Source organism: Typopeltis vanoorti, chromosome 6 (genome assembly GCF_054136105.1).
Source record: "Typopeltis vanoorti isolate ZY-2024b chromosome 6, IOZ_Tvanoo_1.0, whole genome shotgun sequence".
NCBI classification, from domain to species: domain Eukaryota; kingdom Metazoa; phylum Arthropoda; class Arachnida; order Uropygi; family Thelyphonidae; genus Typopeltis; species Typopeltis vanoorti.
Window position 1 is genome coordinate 127,737,690 of NC_143554.1, and position 18,469 is coordinate 127,756,158.

The following is an 18,469-nucleotide window of genomic DNA, read 5'->3' on the forward strand; positions in this document are numbered from 1 at the left end:
GTATATGGTACTGACAAACAGTACGTGGAGAAAGTATGAGTCAATCTGGCAGCTGCAGTCTCATTTCACTTAATTCCAATGTGGCTGGGAATCCAGCACAACCGAATAGCAAAATTAAGGGTTTTCATTTTGTACAACAGGTGTAATACCTCATACAGTACTGTATGTGGATTATACATGGGAGAGGAGATAGCATATAAAAAAGCTCAAAGAGTCACTATAAATTGCACACTTTTGGTGATGGTTTTCTTTTATATGCATAAGTACAAGCTGAATGGCATGCAACTCAACTGTATAATTACCGCAATCAGGTGGGATCTGGTTGAAATTAGTAATGTCAAGAAACACAGCAGCACGGCCAAAACAGGTGTCAGTTCTTGAGCCATCACAACTAGTGACAAAGTGAGAGGTTGCAGGATGGAGTGCAAACTTGCCATGAATTGATGTTGTTATGTTTGGTGTAGACAATATTGTCAACATGATCTGGAAGAGACTTTATCTTTAGGTCATAATTAAGAGACAACTGTTTCTGTCAAAGTGATGATAGAGTCAGTTCATTTGCTTTGACATAAAAACTTTGAGTGGATGATATGCGAAAAGCACCAATAACTATCCGTATACTCTGATGATGGATTGGATTCAACAATCACAGGTTATTCTGCCTTTAGAACCATAGACTTAAGACCCATAATCAAGCTTTGAACATATATGTATAAGTGCACAATAAACATGAACAGTGAAGGTCGATTGGTACTCTATTCAGTAGTGGTTAGAGTGCAAAGTAGATTCAATGCTATCTTGCACTTTTCTCTTAGTTAATGAATATATGCAAAAAATGTACGATGTGTCAAAGATGTGTACCAAGAACTTGGTTTCTGTAGCTACTGGAATAACAGTTCATCCCATTCTTAATTCAGGATCTGGGTGAAGTGTACACAGACACTTTTTCTGCTGAAAACCTGAACTCATTACTAAGAGCCCATAGAGAGAAACATGATTAATTGCTTTGCTGAAGTTGTCTTTCATTTACCCTCATGTTACGAGAGTGATAGTAAATTGTGAAGTCATCAACATATAGAGTCTACAGTGGTAGGAAGTTGTTCAGTGATTTAGTTAACTTTGATAGAAAAAAAAAAAAAGTGTCACGCTTAAGTCAGAGTCTTGGGGAACACTGTTCTTGATGATATGACCAAGATAGCATACTTCCCACTCTGACTTGGAAATTTTGCCTGCACAGAAAGTTTTTAATAAATACAGAAAGGTGTCCTCTGACACCCAGGTTATAGAAGTCTTTTAATATGCCATAAATCCAAGCATTGTCATAAGCTATTTCCATTTGTCCAGGTTTCATTCTGGGTTTTACCACGGCTTTGGACAGAGTATAAATTGAGATGATGATCTTGGAATAGAGGCTGTTGCTGCTGGAATAGAGGCTGTTGCTGCCTGGACAATGCATTCTGTTACATTCTTTACTGCTTCATTGACAGGTGTTTGACTGACTGTATGAGTATTAATTTTCAAGATAGTAAAAAGTTTTCTAGTCAGCCTGGTCTATTTTCCATGTTGTTTATCTATGTAGGAGAATGTGGTTCCCGTGAAGACATTGTGCAAAGAACAGGAAAGTGATTACTTCCATATATGCTCTCTTCATCATCCCACATGAGCAGTGGAAGAATGGAAAGGGAGCAGATTGCAGGATATGAGCAGGTAGGCAAATGGAAGGAACTATTGAATATTATTCAAAACAGAGAGGTCATTATTGTCAGTAATTTGTTCAATACAACCCTATCTATTTGTGTTGGCACTATCCCACAGAGTATTGTGACTGTTAAAGTCACAATACCCTGTGGGATACATCTTGATATCATGCAGATGCCTGAACCTATACATAACATGTATAGGTTCAGGCATCTGCATGATATCAAGTTATCAAGATCGATTTCATTTATTGCAGCACCCTGGTGGTAAATAAATTAAACATATTGTAATAAGAAATCCTATGGATAGGCGAGTCACTACTGCTTCCAGAGTAGTATTATGTTGGACATGATGAAGTATGACTGCCAACTACGATTGCTACTCCTCCATGAGCAATCCCCCTCCAGTTCTATCCTTGTATACAACAGTGAAATTTCTTACGTTAGGATCCTCATTGGGTCTTAAGTATGTTTCCTGTAGACAGAAGTAGAAAGGTTTGTGTTTCTATAGCAAATCTTAATATCTAATATCATTGATATTTGGTAAAACCCATGACAGATCTATTGAAAAATTTTTCTATTGTTTTGGCTGTATAGATGTTTTTGGGAAGTTTGGACAGCCCAGTGCCTATCTCTTCCTCTGGTAAAATATTCAACACATATGATGTGTCAGGCTCAGTTGGCAGGTTTAATTTACTTTCAGCAGATAACAAAATATCATTTTCTCTGTTGAGGTGTCTGGTGGCTTATCTTTAAGTGATAATTTTGCCCTAATTTTTTTTGACAAGAGGGTTCTCATCGAATGGAACCATGTTTGGAGTTATAGCTGGAGAAGATCATGAGACATGCAATTGATGTGCTCAACAGAGAAACACTTGTGATCATAAAGTTCAGGTATAGTGAAATTATCAGATCATGGAATAGACATACATATTCGAGATGCTGTTGACATTTCTTAGCTGCACCTTCTCATAAGAATCTCAAAGCAGGTGAAGTAGTGGTTAACTTCCTTTTTGCATGTTGATTTGATATATTTTGTTCTGTTTTAATTTTTTGTATTTCTTTACGATCTTTCCACTTCTAGCATGCACGAGAGTGAGCTGGATGAGCTCCCTGACAGTTGATGCATTTGGTTTTTTTGCAGAGTAAGATTTATTATCATGGGCTCTTCACTAGCACATTGGGTACAGTTGGTAGAGCTGCAACAGGCAGTTTGGCCATTCTCATATTTCTGACATTTAAAGCATCTTAGCAGATCAGGGATGAACATTCTAGCAGGACAGCTGAGATACCCTGCTTTTACAGATGTCGGAAGCTTAGGTATCAAAAGTAAGGACGATGTTCATTGTTGGAACCAGGCGACCATCCCTATATATTGGGATGTGCCTCACACTCGTTACTCTCTGATCTCTAAGCTCTGAACATATCTCCTCATCAGGAACATGAAGGAGATCCCATTCTGATATCACTCCTCAACAAAAATTGAGTGTTTTATGAGGTGTTACTGTGACTGGTATTCCACTCATTGATATTGCTCCCAGTAATTTCTGGTAATGTTGCTGACATGATTTTTCCACAGGGATATCGCCAGAATGTAATTTCTTAACAGTTTTGAGAGATCCTGCCAGTCCTTCTAAATCCTTTTGATAAAGAAAGCTGACATTTTTCATATTATCTTTTCACTGTAGCATGGATGATAAAAAATACTGGTACTTTTATACTAGTATCATATACCTTTTGTTTCTTATTTCTGTTACTGAATACTATATGTATGGTATCAGTACTTTGTTGGGGCTCCTGAAATGTTTGAAGTTAAAGAATTCATGCTCAAGGGTTTTTTTTTGGTTTGGCACCAGAGCTCTCCCACCCACTGCAGAGCCACACATGGACACCCATTGACTGGCAAGTAATGACTGCACTCGGAAGTGGAATGCCAGGGCTTCGTCGGAAGCTATACTAGCACCACAGCAAGCCTTGATCTGGACCAGAGACCATGGGGTGAGAGACTTTCTGCAAACACCATTGACTATGTAGACAAGCTAATTAGCTGATTGATCCTGGCTGGGTCATCCAAGACTGCCCATCTTGCCAAAGAAGTGCAAGACTACATCTCCCTTTCCACATGTCCATGGTTTGCACTGCAAAGTGTTGGATCCTAGTGATGGTGGTCTGGAAGAAAGGATAGTAAAATGACACAGGAGAAGTAGCGCTAAGGATACAGGAAGAAAGAAGCTGGGAGGGGGGGAAGTAAAGATAACGAGGAAGAATGAAAAGAGCCAGTAACATCACTGGGAGGTCCTCTCCACTGCAAACAGGTGCCCCACAGGGAGGGTTCTGTACATGGAATATGGATAGTGGAGTGGATATAATTTTCATGTTAATTTCAAAATCAAGTTTCTACTTTTACTCCCACTAAAAGAGATATTAATTACAAGAAAATTTCCACCTGATATTAGTGCATGTTTTCAATCAGTAACGCAATTAGGATATTTCTTATAGCATAAAAAAAAAAAACTCCCTCCAAACTGAAGCCTTGGTTGCAGACCACTTGGTTGTACTATAATTAAAGATGCTAAGATATACAAGCCTCTATATATGAGTTGCCCAGTTGTGAAATTACTTGACTTGAAAACTTTGTTTGCTTACACTTGGATAAAAGATTAAACCAAGAATCTAATTGGCATCTTTAATTTATAGTATAACCAAGTGGACACTTTCAACATCTATCTGTAATCCAGAGTATTTTAGTAATAAGGTGTGAAACCTTTTGGCTACTTGTATATGGAAATATGACTTCTGCATTACTTGAACCTTGGTATTGAGTCAGATTAGAGATTCACAATTGACGAGGACAGACGTGTTCGCTAGATAGCTGCACTCTTTTAGGTTTTTGCTATTCTACTATCGCAGATGTTTCATCATTCTTGCCTTGCACTGACTCCAACCTAGCTTGAACTCCTATAGTCCCTCTGCATGAAATGTGTACAAGGTCAATGGCCGCATAGGTCCCACCTGCCAAGAGGACCAGTGGTGGATTTTTGGTTTCTAGGGAGGTAGGCAATTTGTGCTTAGCCAAATAAGGTCACAACACCTCTTGTTTTCTGCTAGCTGACTTCCACAGTCAACAGGATTGGCAGGTCCTTGGACCTGCATGATCATACTTGTAGGATTACAGGCCTGCATCATTGTGAAGTCTCCCACACTCTTTAGAGCCCGCAAACAGCTCCAGCTGGCAGGAGACATTAGTTCGGCATGGAGAACCTAAAAGAACAAATCCAGATCCTGAATAGGGAGCAGGCACTTCACGTGCTGAAGATACTAACACTTTTGGTGATACTAATACTGACTGAAACACTTTTACTCATCTTGCAAAATTTAATGCTGATGCTGTCAGTTAAACACCTATCAATGAAGCATGTAGTGAAGAGCCCATGAGGAGTATGTAACAGACTGCATTGTCCTGGCAGCAACAGCCTCCATCTCAAGAACACATCTTGATTTCTGCTCAGTCCAAAGCCTTGGTGGAACCCAGAATGCCAGACAGTCAAAAAAAGATCAACACAGAGCTTGGGGTATATTTTGTAGATACCCCATCACATCAAATTTAATAGGTTTAAAGTGTGCTCAGGCAAAAGCACTTTGTGTGAAACCTCATAGTCAAAAACAATCATGGATCCAATTTACTTTATCAGTTAATCAAATGATCAGTGCAAAAATGTTATAGGATAAATTCTGGAAAATGAAAGGTAGGTATAGAACACCATTTGTATACCTTAGACCAGCATTTCCCAAATTTTTCCTATGACGGAACACATCACAAATTCCTCAAATTTTAACAGAACACCTTGGTTAGAGTCGCAGCATTTAAAACCATTCCAGGCTCAGATTAATATTAATTTTGATAATTTTTTCACGGAACACTTATTCACTTTCCGCGTTCTTGGGAACACAATTTGGTAAACCCTGCCTTAGACCATAATGAAAGTGTTATTGATGATGGTCACAATACTCAATACAAAATTTTGAAAATTTTGCCAGAATCTCAGCAACAGTTTCACATATCCTCCTGAATTTTTAATACTGAAAGAGCAGCTAAACTAACAAAGGTAAATTTTTCTACCAATAGGTTTGAGCCATACAATCAGCCATTTGTTAAGGAGAACTAAAAAGGGCTCTTTTACTGTCTCACCCTAGTGCAGTATGACCTGATGACATTCCTTATGAAAGGATAAGATCTACCATCAACATCTGTGGATCTTCTTCTCTTAATATACAAGAGAATACTTACAAAGGAAGAGTTTCTGGGTTCTAGGCATAAGGCAGTTACCGTTGCTATCTCAAAACCAGGAAAGTATTCAAGACAAGCAAATAATTATTGACCTATTGCTCTGACCAACTGGCTTTGTAAGGTAGTAGAGCAAATGATTAATGCCAGACTTTTCTGGTATTTAGAAAGCAGCAATCTTCTCTGCAATACACAATGTGGCTTTTGTAGACATCATTCGACTTTAGACCATTTGGTCTGTTTAGAAACTTGTATAAGAGATGCATTCCTGAAGCAAGAACATCTGGTTTCAGTTATCTTTGAAATGGAAAAAGCATATAACAAAGCTTTAAGATGTGGAATATTAAAAGACCTCTATAACCTGGGTGTCAGAGGACACCTTTCTGTATTTATTAAAAAACTTTCTGTGGAGGCAAACTTTCCAAGTCAGAGTGGGAAATATGCTATCTCGGCCATATCATGAAGAACAGGATGTTACCCAAGACTCTGTCTTGTGTGACACTTTTTGTTATTAAAGTTAACTAAATCACTAAAAAGTGATTTCTGCCACTGTAGATGATGCTCTTTATGTTGATGACTTCACAATTCATTGTCACTCTCTTGTAATAAGAGAGTAATTGAAAGACAACTTCAGCAATCAATGGATTATATTTATCTGTGGGCTCTTAGTAGTGAGGTTAGGTTTTCAGCAGAAAAAGTGTCATGTACACTTCTGTCAAAAATGCACTCTTCACCAAGATCCTGAATTAAGAATGGGATAACTGTTATTCCAGTAACAGAAGCAAAGTTCTTTGGTCTTGACAGAAAACTTGCATTCCATCCACACATTTGTCAACTAAGAGTAAAGTGCTAGAGACATCCTTCACACTCTGTCCTCTACTGAGTGGGATGCCAATCAGTCTTCAGTGCTTTGTCTTTATCATGCACTTATATATTCAAAGCTGGATTATGGATCTCAAGTCTAAGGTTCCACAATGCAGAATAACCTGTGATTGTTGGTCCCAACATATCACCCACTGAAATTCTTTATGTTGAAACAAATGAACCAGTTCTATCACTTAGACTGAAACAGTTCTCTCTTAATTTTGACCTAAAGATAAAGTGTATTGACTCTGTGTATTGGTGTAACCTTGCTGTAATTTTATTTATATATAGATACTGCATTACTCTCATGGGACCTTGTAACTCCTAGAAAGTGCATCCCCTGGGTGGCGGATAGGGGAGCCCACCATGTGCGTGTGTGTGTGTGTATGGTGGGATTGTCCGAATATACTGAATATGGACTCGTTGCCCAACAGGGGCAATCATCTTGATTGTAAGGGAAGCGGCACTCCCATGGACCCCTAGCTGGATCTGTCCTCTCCTTCTTCTACTTTGAGGAAGATCCACTTACTTTAATCTTTCCTATAAGGCCTTATCAGCCAACTCTTCTTATTTTATGACCCTTATGCTATTAGAGTACTCGAGGGCCATGGGGTCTTTTCATTTCTGGCCTTACAACTATGCCCTCTCTATAAACCTTATATAATTCTTCTATAATCTACTCTTTCCCCTTCAATATACCCTATTCCTCCTATGGGTTTAAATTCGGAAGAAGGCTAGTTCAGAAGCCTTAAGGTAAGGTAGCAGCCCTACCACTGAACTATTCTGTCATCAGGCTAGTCCCCCTGACATGGAGAACATAATCTTACTTGTAAGCTGACAGAAAAAGATAATCGGATTGAATCTATGGGAAACGACCCTGGAATGGAAATGGTAAAACAGAAATGGAAACAACAAAATATAATACACATAGCAAACTGGAATGTAAGAGGAATAGCATATAAAGAAATAGAATTAGACCAATTATTAAATGAAAGAAATTTTAAAATAGTAGTAATCACTGAAACAAAAAAGAAATTAAAAGGAACTATGAGAACCGAAAATTTTAATGTGATATACAGTGGAGTCAACAGAGACCAAAGAGCACAAGCAGGAGTCATGATTTTGGATTCATAACTCCCTTTCAAAACAGTTAAAGCATTATAAATTATGGAATGAAAGAATACTAGAAGCTAGAATAAAAATAGAAAGAGGCTATTTAACAATAATTGGTTTATATGCCACAGAAGAAGGAAGAGAACAGGATAATATTGACTTTTATAATCAGCTACAAAACATATATAATAAAATAAATAAAAATGATTAAGTAATTTTAGCAGGAGACTTAAATGCAAGAATTGGAAACACGAAAATTAATAATAATATAGGAATACATGGAGAACATACTCTAAACAGGAATGGTAAAAGATTGATTGACTTTGTAGTTTATAATAACCTAAAAATAATGAATTCCTTCTATAAACATAAAGACATACATAAATATACTTGGGCAGCAAGAGGATTGAAATCAATATTAGATTACTTCATATTAAATGAAAAGACATCAAAATTTTCACTAGATGTCAGAGTTCACAGAGGATATGAAATAAGCAGTGACCACTTCCTTGTTAAAATAAACTTAAGATTACCACCTAAATGGCTACAAGTAACAAGAACAGAAAGAAAAATTGAAACATTTGTTTATAAAACTAGACTATTGAATGACACAAATGTACAATGGCTATATGAACAAAGAATTAACCAATATCTAGATAAAATAAAACAAAATGAAGAAATAGAAATAGAATGGCTTAATATAAAAATGATACTAAATACAGCAGCAAATGAAAGCTTAGGAAAGGCCAAAAAATTCAGTAAAAGGAAAAAACTGAAGATCTGGGATGATACAATGAAAGAAATAATCAAAACGAAAAAAGAAGCCTATCACAAATGGTTAAGCAGTAAAAGATTAGAAGATATGAACTAGAATATAAAAGAATAAGAGCCATAGCTAAAAGAGAAGTCAGAAAAAGACATAGAGAATCGTGGAACGAATTTGTTTCTAATTTAGAACATGATTTATATAAAATAAGACCCAATGTATATAAGATTTTGAAACACTTAAACGCAGATAACAAAGAAAACATAAAATTAAACACTGAATTGAAATTAGAAGAATTTCTAAATTACTACACAGAACTGTGGACAGACAAATATTTTAAAAAAGACAACTGGCAAACAGTTAATGAAAATGAAAAGGAAATAACTAAAGAAGAATTAGAAATCAGCCTGAAAGAAACAAGAAACGGAAAATCACTTGGAGAAGATAAGCTAGGTTCAGAACTATATAAATACGCAGGAACAAGATTCAAAGAAAGACTCTTATTATTTTTAAATAAAATTTACTCAACTGGTATCCCCCCAATAGAATGGAAAAAGCAATTGTGATTCTTATCTTTAAAAAAGGTAATAGAGATGACCCTAAAAACTATAGAGGTATCAATATACTAAATTCCTGTTAAAAAATATATAGCAGAATCTTAAATAGCAAACTAATGAAATCTTCCGAAAACTTTATTTTAGAAGTACAGAATGGATTTAGAAAAGGACGAACATGTATAGACCCGGCCTTTTCCCTAAAATTAATAATAGAGAAAAGAAGAGAATACAATTTAGAAACACATATTGCATTTATTGACTTTGAAAAAGCATTTGACAAAGTTAAAAGAAACATATTATTTAACATATTAAAAGAAAGACAAATACCAAATAATATCCTAAAAGCTATCACAAGTATATATGAAAATAATCAAATACAAATAAGATTAAATCACGTGTTATCATATACAAGAGAGATAAACCAAGGGGTCCAACAGGGATGTCCCCTCTCACAACTCTTTTTAATATCTACTTAAATGGAATAAAAATTTACATCAAGGAATTAAACTTTCTCCTACAGTAAACTTAAACACTCTCCTCTTTGCCGATGACCAAATAATAATTACGAATTCTGAAGATAACTTACAGAAAGCTATTTTAGATCTAAATGAGATATCCAAAGATTATGGTATGATAATATCAACAGAAAAATCAAAACCTATGGCCTGTAAAGGACAAGATCCAGCAAGAACTAAAATAGTAATAGATAACAAGATCTTAGAAGAGGTGAATTCATTTAACTACCTAGGATGTATGATCACATATGAAAATGAAAAAGATATAAACGTAAAAATTGCAAAATATTTAAAAATAATAGGTGTAATTAACTCTATATTCAAACCAAACCTAGTTCAAAAACAAACCAGACTAAAAGTATACAGTACATTAGCCCTACCAGTCTTAATGTATGGAAGTGAAATCTGGACAATAAAACAAAAAGACAAACAAAGATTAACAACAGCAGAAATGAAGTTTATGAGAAAAACTGCAAAGTATACCCTATTTGATCATTAAGAAATTATGAAAGAATTAAACCAAGAACCAGTAATAGAAAAAATTAAAAAATATAAACATAAATGGATGGAACACGTTCAAAGAATGCAAACGGAAAGATTACCAAAACAAGCCTTAAAGCCATTAGGAAAAAGAAAACCAGGTCATCCTCTTATACGATTCAACGATGACTTCAAAGGCCGGAACAGGCCATGCTAGGTCTAAATCCTTGATACGCATGATGATGAGATACTGTATTACTAAACTTAATTTTTGTGCATATATATTGTTTAATAATTTCTCTTCGACTATTTATGTTACAGCAAAGGTTACTGCTGTAACCTTTGCTGTAATTTTATTTGTATGTAGATACTGCATTCCTTGAGTTGGTTTTTTAAATGCATTTTGTTTACTAGCTTGTCTTTGACTATCTATGTACCACTGTAACTTTTAACCTTATGTATTGCTGTAACCTTTGCAGTAATTTTATTTATATGTAGACTGAATTGTGAAACTTAATTTCTGTGCATGCATATTGTTTACTAATTTCTATTTGACTATTTATGTACTGGTGTAACCTTTTCTGTAATTTTATTTATATATGTATATACTACATTGCTTAACTGAACACAGTTAGAGATATGCTCTAACTGGGTTCAGTTGATGTTCAGTGTTTTGTAACTTTCAGATTTCTTTCTGTGTGTCATATGTTGCCATTTGTGACATTGCTTTCCTGCTTCATCCTGGAATTGATAATATGCTGAATTTCCTCAGTATATTTTACATTTCCCTTTAAGGGTATTATCACTCACACACTACACATAAGAGGAAAAGGAAGAGAAAGAATGCTAGAGCCATGGCATCAGCTAGTTCATGTCTCCATTGAGTGAGAGATTTTTTCTAATTGCAGAATTATTATATGTATGTTTATCTTTGTGGATCTAAATAAGAGCTAGTCTATCACCTCATAATTTTGATTTCAAAATTATGAGGTGATAGACTCTTAAATAACCAATTTAGAGAGCATTTTTAGGAGGTAGTTTCATCAATCAATATTTACTGGTTGATGAAACAACCTCCCTAGACATGTAGATGGCATTTCCACAAGCTAAGGGGTGATATGTCTTTGTGGTAGCTGTACTCACCACAATAGTGACTGCCCCTTTGTTGAAATTGAGGCTAGTGAGAAGGAGATAGTTCACAATTAACCAGCTGAGGCTATGTGCTACAGAAGTGTACTAATCATTCAGTGCCCTTTAAATGAGGATTACTAAGCTTGACAAATAGGAGGTGAATTTTTTTAAGGCTGAGACTTATAAGTTCTTAAGAGGAAGAAGTTACCAAATGAATACAAAGTAAATTTTTCACAGTCTGAAAACACAAATATAATGGTCTATAATCCTCCCCCCCATAAGTGCTTAATATATATTAGAACCAGTAATGATTAAAAATAATAATAGTATTTCTTCTAATTTTGGAATATCATAATGAAAAGTATCTTTTTGATTTTTACAGTTTGAATGTTAATAATCTGAATATGTTTCTCATGTATTCAAAACTATGGAGATTTAATCATCTAGATGTCCATATAGATGAATACATCATTCAATTTATGCTTCATATCAATGTTCTTTTATTTCAGTGTTATTTGAATGGTAGGGCAGTTAAATTCCACATAATTTTGTGTAGCTTGTCTCTAACCTTATATGTTTTGACAGCTATGAGAATCTTTTCATAGAGACTTAATCATATCCTTAATCTTTTCAGGAACGTGAACCAGATGAATTAAATAATAATTCTATATTTGGAGGTGTCAAAGCAAGTCAGGAAGCAGATAATATTATGATTTTGCAGGATAGGCGGCTGAACATGTTAAGAGGCAGAAAATATCTACAAGTAAAATATATTATGAAAAATTATATTCATAACATGTGAAATACAGAAAAATTTAATTCTTCTATTTATAGTTCAATTTTTGTTGTTTCTGAAAGTCTTCAGGTGGTAGATACTTGTGATCTCCTTTTGTGTGATCACTACCTTGCTTATTTGAAGTCCTGAAGTGACATGAAAAGACCATTTTTAATCTCTATGAAAAGTTTCCAACATATCTAACTCCTAATCCACATATGAAAGGTTTCCAATTTCATGGAAATATTTCCTATTATATTATTATCAAAAAGAAAAAAAAAAGAAATTGTAACAAACTTCTGTTTTCTAATTTAACTAACTTTTATAGTTTTATAGAGTGATTTAGTTCACAATTAGGTTAGGAAATGTAGGCAGATGACGTAGCTTGGGATTTTTGTTGTTATTATCTATTTAGCACTCCAATAATGTGACATTTTTGTAAAGACCTTTTTTTTTTTTTTTTTTGATAATAATTGGATGCACATTTTTAGGACTTTTGTATTAAAAGTGAACTAGAGAGCTAGAAACACTCACCTCACAGTTGCTTGGTCATAACAGCTGTTGGCCAACTTTGATTCTTGGACAGTTCATTCCTAAATCTTATTAAAAATTTGCCCCTGCATATTCTAAAGGGATTACTAGTTTTTGAATTTTAATTAGACACACACACACTACTTCACACTGTGAACTACTATAAGGAAATGATGTGCTATAACAAAGTAAAGAAAAGATCTAGACTATGTCCCACAGAACCAATGCTGTTTGAAACTGTCTATTGCAAATGGGAAAAAACAGAAAACTTTGTGAACTGAACTGAATTTCCTCAGAGATGGTTACAAAATACAGCTATTGGAATTAATCCTGTAGGAAATACTGCATAAAATTTAGTCACATTTTCTATAAAAAGTAGAAAATAAAGAGAAAACTGTAGCTCTGGTTAGTAAACAAAAAAAATTATAAATATGTTGGTAAAAGAATGTGAATGATTGGGAAGAACCACACGGAAACTGGAGTAACCCATCTTTATAGAAAAGAGTACACTGAGGGGAGTGTCACATGATTGATGCTCTTCACCCCTCCCACCTGATTTAGTGTTGTTTGATATTTGATCACTCTGAATATGACACTGACTCTATCCAAATGCCAAAAAAGCTCTCCAAAAATTACCAGAAATGCACAGACAGTATGTATCCTTGTTATTATATCATATCCTTAATAATGTGAATATACCATTACATGGTATAGTAGACAGTATTTGTTCCCCTATTTATAAAGTGCCCACACTCCTTTCCATGTTAATAAACTGTGTGAACTTCAAGTTTTGCTTGTTAGATATAATCTTCACAGATACTGACAACATGGTCAATTTTGATATAGCCTCCCTGTTCATTAATGTGTCCTTCAAAAAACCTCAGAATTCATTCAGACTCTCTATTCCCTAGATATATTAGCTTTATTCACCTTCACCATGCACTCTTACTGTTTACCTGGCAAGGAAAAATCTGCAAGCAGATTAAAGGTACAGCAATGGGCTCCTCTTCTCTTTTCTAGTCTTTACATGGAACATTTTGAAAACATGACTCTAAATTCTGTTCCTGTCAAACCCACGATGTGGCTATGCTACATTGATGACATATTCTCCATTTGGCCACATGGCAGGGATACATTAGAAATGTTTTAGCACACTCCAACAGCCAACACCTGATCATCTGTTTCATCATTGAAATTGAAAACAATAACTACCTTCTGCCCTTTCTCGACATGAGTTACCCAGCTACCATAACAGATCCTTAATCTTTTCGGTCTACAGAAAATCTACTGACACTAGTATATATATATATATATCCACCACGTATCACACCACCAGAATCTCTCCCAGTAGTATGGTATTATCAAAACCTTAGAGAACAAAGCTAGAACCAGCTGCTTGGCCCATATTAACCTCTGCACTGAAATCAGTCATATTTGGGACACATTTTTAGCCAACTGCTTGCCTCTTAAAAAAATCATTAGAGGTCCTTCCCCCCCCCCCCCCCCACCAAAAAAAAAAAATCCATCATCATTCACAAAAAATTGCATGCATTGTACCCATTTGTGGGTACAAGGGGATGTTGAAATGCATGTACACAAATGCAAGAAGTATATCAGGAATAAGGAAGATGATTTTTTGGCATTGGTCAGCTCAACTTGGCTAAAAATGATAAAAATCAGTGAGACCTGGTTGACATAAAATGATATACTAACAGGGATAGAATGTGAAGGGTATTGTATTTTGGGGAGGGGGGGGAATAAAGGAAATATGATAGAAGGTGTGGTATTGCTAATGACAGCTGAAGAATTACAACCAACAAAATTAGAAGTTAAAGAGGATTTTAGGTTTTGGGGGAGATGATTCATTTGTCTGGTGTGAGATAGAGGCCAATAGGACAAAATATATTGTTGGATGCTACTTTAGACTAGGGAATCCACAGAAAGATGTAGATGCCCAGTATTGGCAGATTAACACAATGAGTATAGGCTGAACAATTATTATGGAAGACTTTAACTATAGAGACATAGATTGGGGAGGGAAAGGGGATTGGCAAGATGGAAGTGGAATTTATATAGTTGCTAAGGGATAATTGCATGAAACAATGTGTTATGGAGGGTAGAAAGGGTTATGAGAGTATTGGATCTGATAATAGCAACAAAAGATATATTCATAACCAAGATAGCCGCTCTTCCTCCAATTGCAGAGAGTGACCATGCAGTCTTATTCTGGGAAGTTGCCAGACATGGAATTCTCTGTGAAGAAAGAGTTTATGTTGAACTATAAAGCTGGTAATTATGACAGATTAGGAGTCGTCTTTGAGCAGTGCCATGGCTTGAGAAGCTACAAAGAAAGAATGACAGAGGTGAATGGGAAGTGGTCAGATTGTTTAAGAGAAGCAGTATCAGACTACATAACCCAAGGTCAGGAAGAAAAACCAAGTGGGAATTAAGTGGATGCATAGAGATTTAAAGCAAGAGCTGCAAAAAAAAAAAGAAAAAAAAGAAAGAAAACTGTAGAGGGAATAGGTAGTCAGCATACTCATTGGCAGTACAAAGTGCAAGAAAGAAGGGTGACGAGTATGGTAAGAAAGGCCAAATCAGATTATGAGAAAAAATTTGCTAGGCAGGCCAAAGTAAATTCATGAGAGTTTTTCTTTATGCAGCTGAATCATTTTGCAAAGGTCATCCAGGTGGAGATTTTGTAGTTGCACATGTGATAGAGTCATGTCAAAATTGAGGTAGATGAACAGTTGTTCAGCATATTGAAAATATGAATGTTAAATACAGTGGGACTGGATGGCATGTCATCCTGTGTACTACATGAATGTGCAAGATAACTGACATTTCCTCTGATGAAGTTGCTCAATCTTAGTTTCAATTCAGGCAAAGTTCCAATGACCGGAAAGAATATAAGATTGTCCCATTACAAAGGTGACTCCAAGACAGAAGTAGCAAACTACAAACCAATTAATATATAAGAAGTGGTTGTTAAAGTATTGGAAAAGAAAGATAAAATCTAACAGTGGATAAATAGGGATATGATATTCTATAGTGGACTGCATGGTTTTGTAAAGGATAGATCCAGACTTAGTAATTTATTCACATTTTGTGATAAAGTGACAGCAGAATTGGATAAAGAAAATAGCTAACACCATGATATTGCTGGACTTGGCAAAGGCATTTAACAGAGTACCACATGGAAACCTATTACAAAAGCTGGAGCAAATGGGGAATGGATTTGAACCTAGTAGCATGAATGGGGTGAAGATGTACAGCCATATGAGCCTACTTGTTCATATGGGTGTGCATCATTCAAAAATCTTGTGATTCTATTAAATGTAATGGATATAATCAATTTTGTACAATCTTCATAGTAAACTAATTTGTCTATTATTGATATCATCCCTACTGACCTTTTTATATAATAAGATAATGATTTATGCCACTGCAATGGTATTTTTTTGGTAGTTAATGTATCAATGAACTTATCCAGTATGAACTTATGAAACTGTGAACCTCCTGATTTTATATGTTCTTTTTAAATCTTCTTCTCCAGGCCCTTTTATTATTCTTTGCTGAGGACTATCCATATTCTTATATCACAATTAGAGTTTTTGTATCTGCCTCATCTGAACTTAGTACAGGATCTATATCTATTTTCAGGCCAGTTTATAAACTGTATTCTACCATTCCCTGCTTATTTTTCAGTTTTGTCATCTTTTTTTTTTCTCTACCATGTAACTTTCATTATTTTCAGCTATTTTTTATTGTCTATTATGTTTTGAATTCTTCTTAAATTATATTTTCTGATGTCATTTTTGATTTCCTTTATAATAGCTTTTGCATTTCTACAAATTCTATGTTGTCTGTGTGCTACTTCCCTTTCCTTAATACTTTACTTTTTTTTTTTGGTTAGATCAAGTGTCTGCAAAGTAAGTTTTTCTCTAGATGTTCTCTTTGCTGGTAACTATTTACTTATATTTTTAGTAATTTCTATTATGAGGCTATTTCCTCCATTCTATCAATAAGTCTGATTTATTACACTTCTTTCCTTCAACTTTCCTTCCATTTGTGTTTCAATAAGGAATTACCATGAATAGGCATATTTAAATAATTATAACACTGAAATTAACTCACATAAAATGTTATTTACTAGTATAATTTTCGCCTGAGTATCACAAACATCTTCAGTACAAATCTGATAGAACAATAACTGATAATTCCAAAAGACACCACCTAAGTAGCTAATGTAAGATAACTAAAAAAGGTCATTAAATTTCCTAACTTATTAAAAATAAAATAAATAAATAATTAAATAAAATAATATATATATATATATTAATGTTCATTATTTACTCGGTAGAACTATATATAAAAAAGGAAATTAAATGACTCTATACCGAGAATGACAAGTTTAATATTAAGATACAACTAGTTTCGTTGAATATATCAACTTCTTCAGGTATCACAGGCAAAGAATTAAATAAAAAATAACAGAGACATGATAAAATACATTAACAGAGCTAGTATAAAACACAAGTACATTTACATTTAAAAGAGGAATGCGTGCTTGAGTTCCAATGAAGTTGACTATGTGCAAGAGCTGGCGTGAGTGCACCAGTATTGGATAGTGGCAACGTGTGCATCAGAGATATTATAGCTAAGGCTATTGTTAATATGAGATGAATCAAGCGATATTTCTCTAGATTCAATTATTTTTCTTTCAAGTTCATCATAGCACACATGGATATTAGAAGTTAGTGGCCAGTCTACAAGGTGTTGGCGGCCTTCATCTGAGTTGATAGAGAAGAGAACATGGCTAGAGAGAGAGCGCTGGCTCGGGTTCTGTTGTAGGAAATGTCTCTTTTATGTTCTTCCATGCATAAAAGGATGGATTTAGCTGTCTGGCCGTAGTATGGTGTGCCACAATCACACAGAATCTTGTAGACTCCTGGATACTGAGTAGGAAGATGTTTCATTTTAGATCTACTGAGTATGGAATGAAGTTTAGGAAACGTAGTGAAGCAAGTTCTAATGGTGAATTTCTGGAGCATTTTAGCAAGTTTTGGGGAGAGAGAGAGAGCTCATCTGAGTTGTGATAGAGAAGAAAACATGGCTAGAGAGAGCTGGAAATGTACTTGTGTTTTATACTAGATCTGTTAATGTATTTTATCATGTCTCTGTTATTTTTTATTTAATTCTTGGCCTGTGATACCTGAAGAAGTTTAATATTAAACTTATCATTCTCGGTATAGAGTCATTTAATTTCCTTTTTAATATACAGTTCTATCCGAGTAAATAATGAACATTAATATCAATTTTCCTGATGACGAGGAAGTACTTTACTCATCAAAGATTATCAGAAAAATCTCAGAACCATTGGATTATTCATTAACAGACTAGTATTTCTCAAAAGATGTAAGTTCCATTCTATTATTCCCCGTTTTCTTAATTTTAAAGAGTCCATTACAACAACTAGAGCTCAAAGAATTTTCCACAAAGCTAAATTGGAACTCTTGTCCGAACAGATTTTTGATACAAAACGGAATCTGGCTGCTTATTTTGCTAGGAAGACCGCTCTTGAAGGCCGTTTATCTACTTCTTTAGACTCTTCATCTTGGAACAATTTAAAAGATATTAGCGCTCTATGAGCTTCTAAAGTCCAGAACACAAATAAAATTAATCTAATCAGAAAATTTAATTCTCTAAAATGTATGCAAGATCGTCGCACTTCCAATCTCAATTCTGCATTCAT

The 18,469-nt window shown here is 34.8% G+C and overlaps 1 protein-coding gene across 2 annotated transcripts in view; it reads left to right on the forward strand.

Moving 5' to 3' along the window:
• Positions 1 to 18,469, forward strand: part of mtDNA-helicase (mitochondrial DNA helicase) — a 261,591-nt gene that overhangs the window by 229,563 nt on the left and 13,559 nt on the right. For both annotated transcript variants that reach the window (XM_090393687.1, XM_090393686.1), the window contains exon 14: positions 12,043 to 12,171. In XM_090393687.1, coding sequence (XP_090249813.1) covers positions 12,043 to 12,171 — 129 coding nt within the window. The remainder of the gene's footprint in view (positions 1 to 12,042; positions 12,172 to 18,469) is intronic.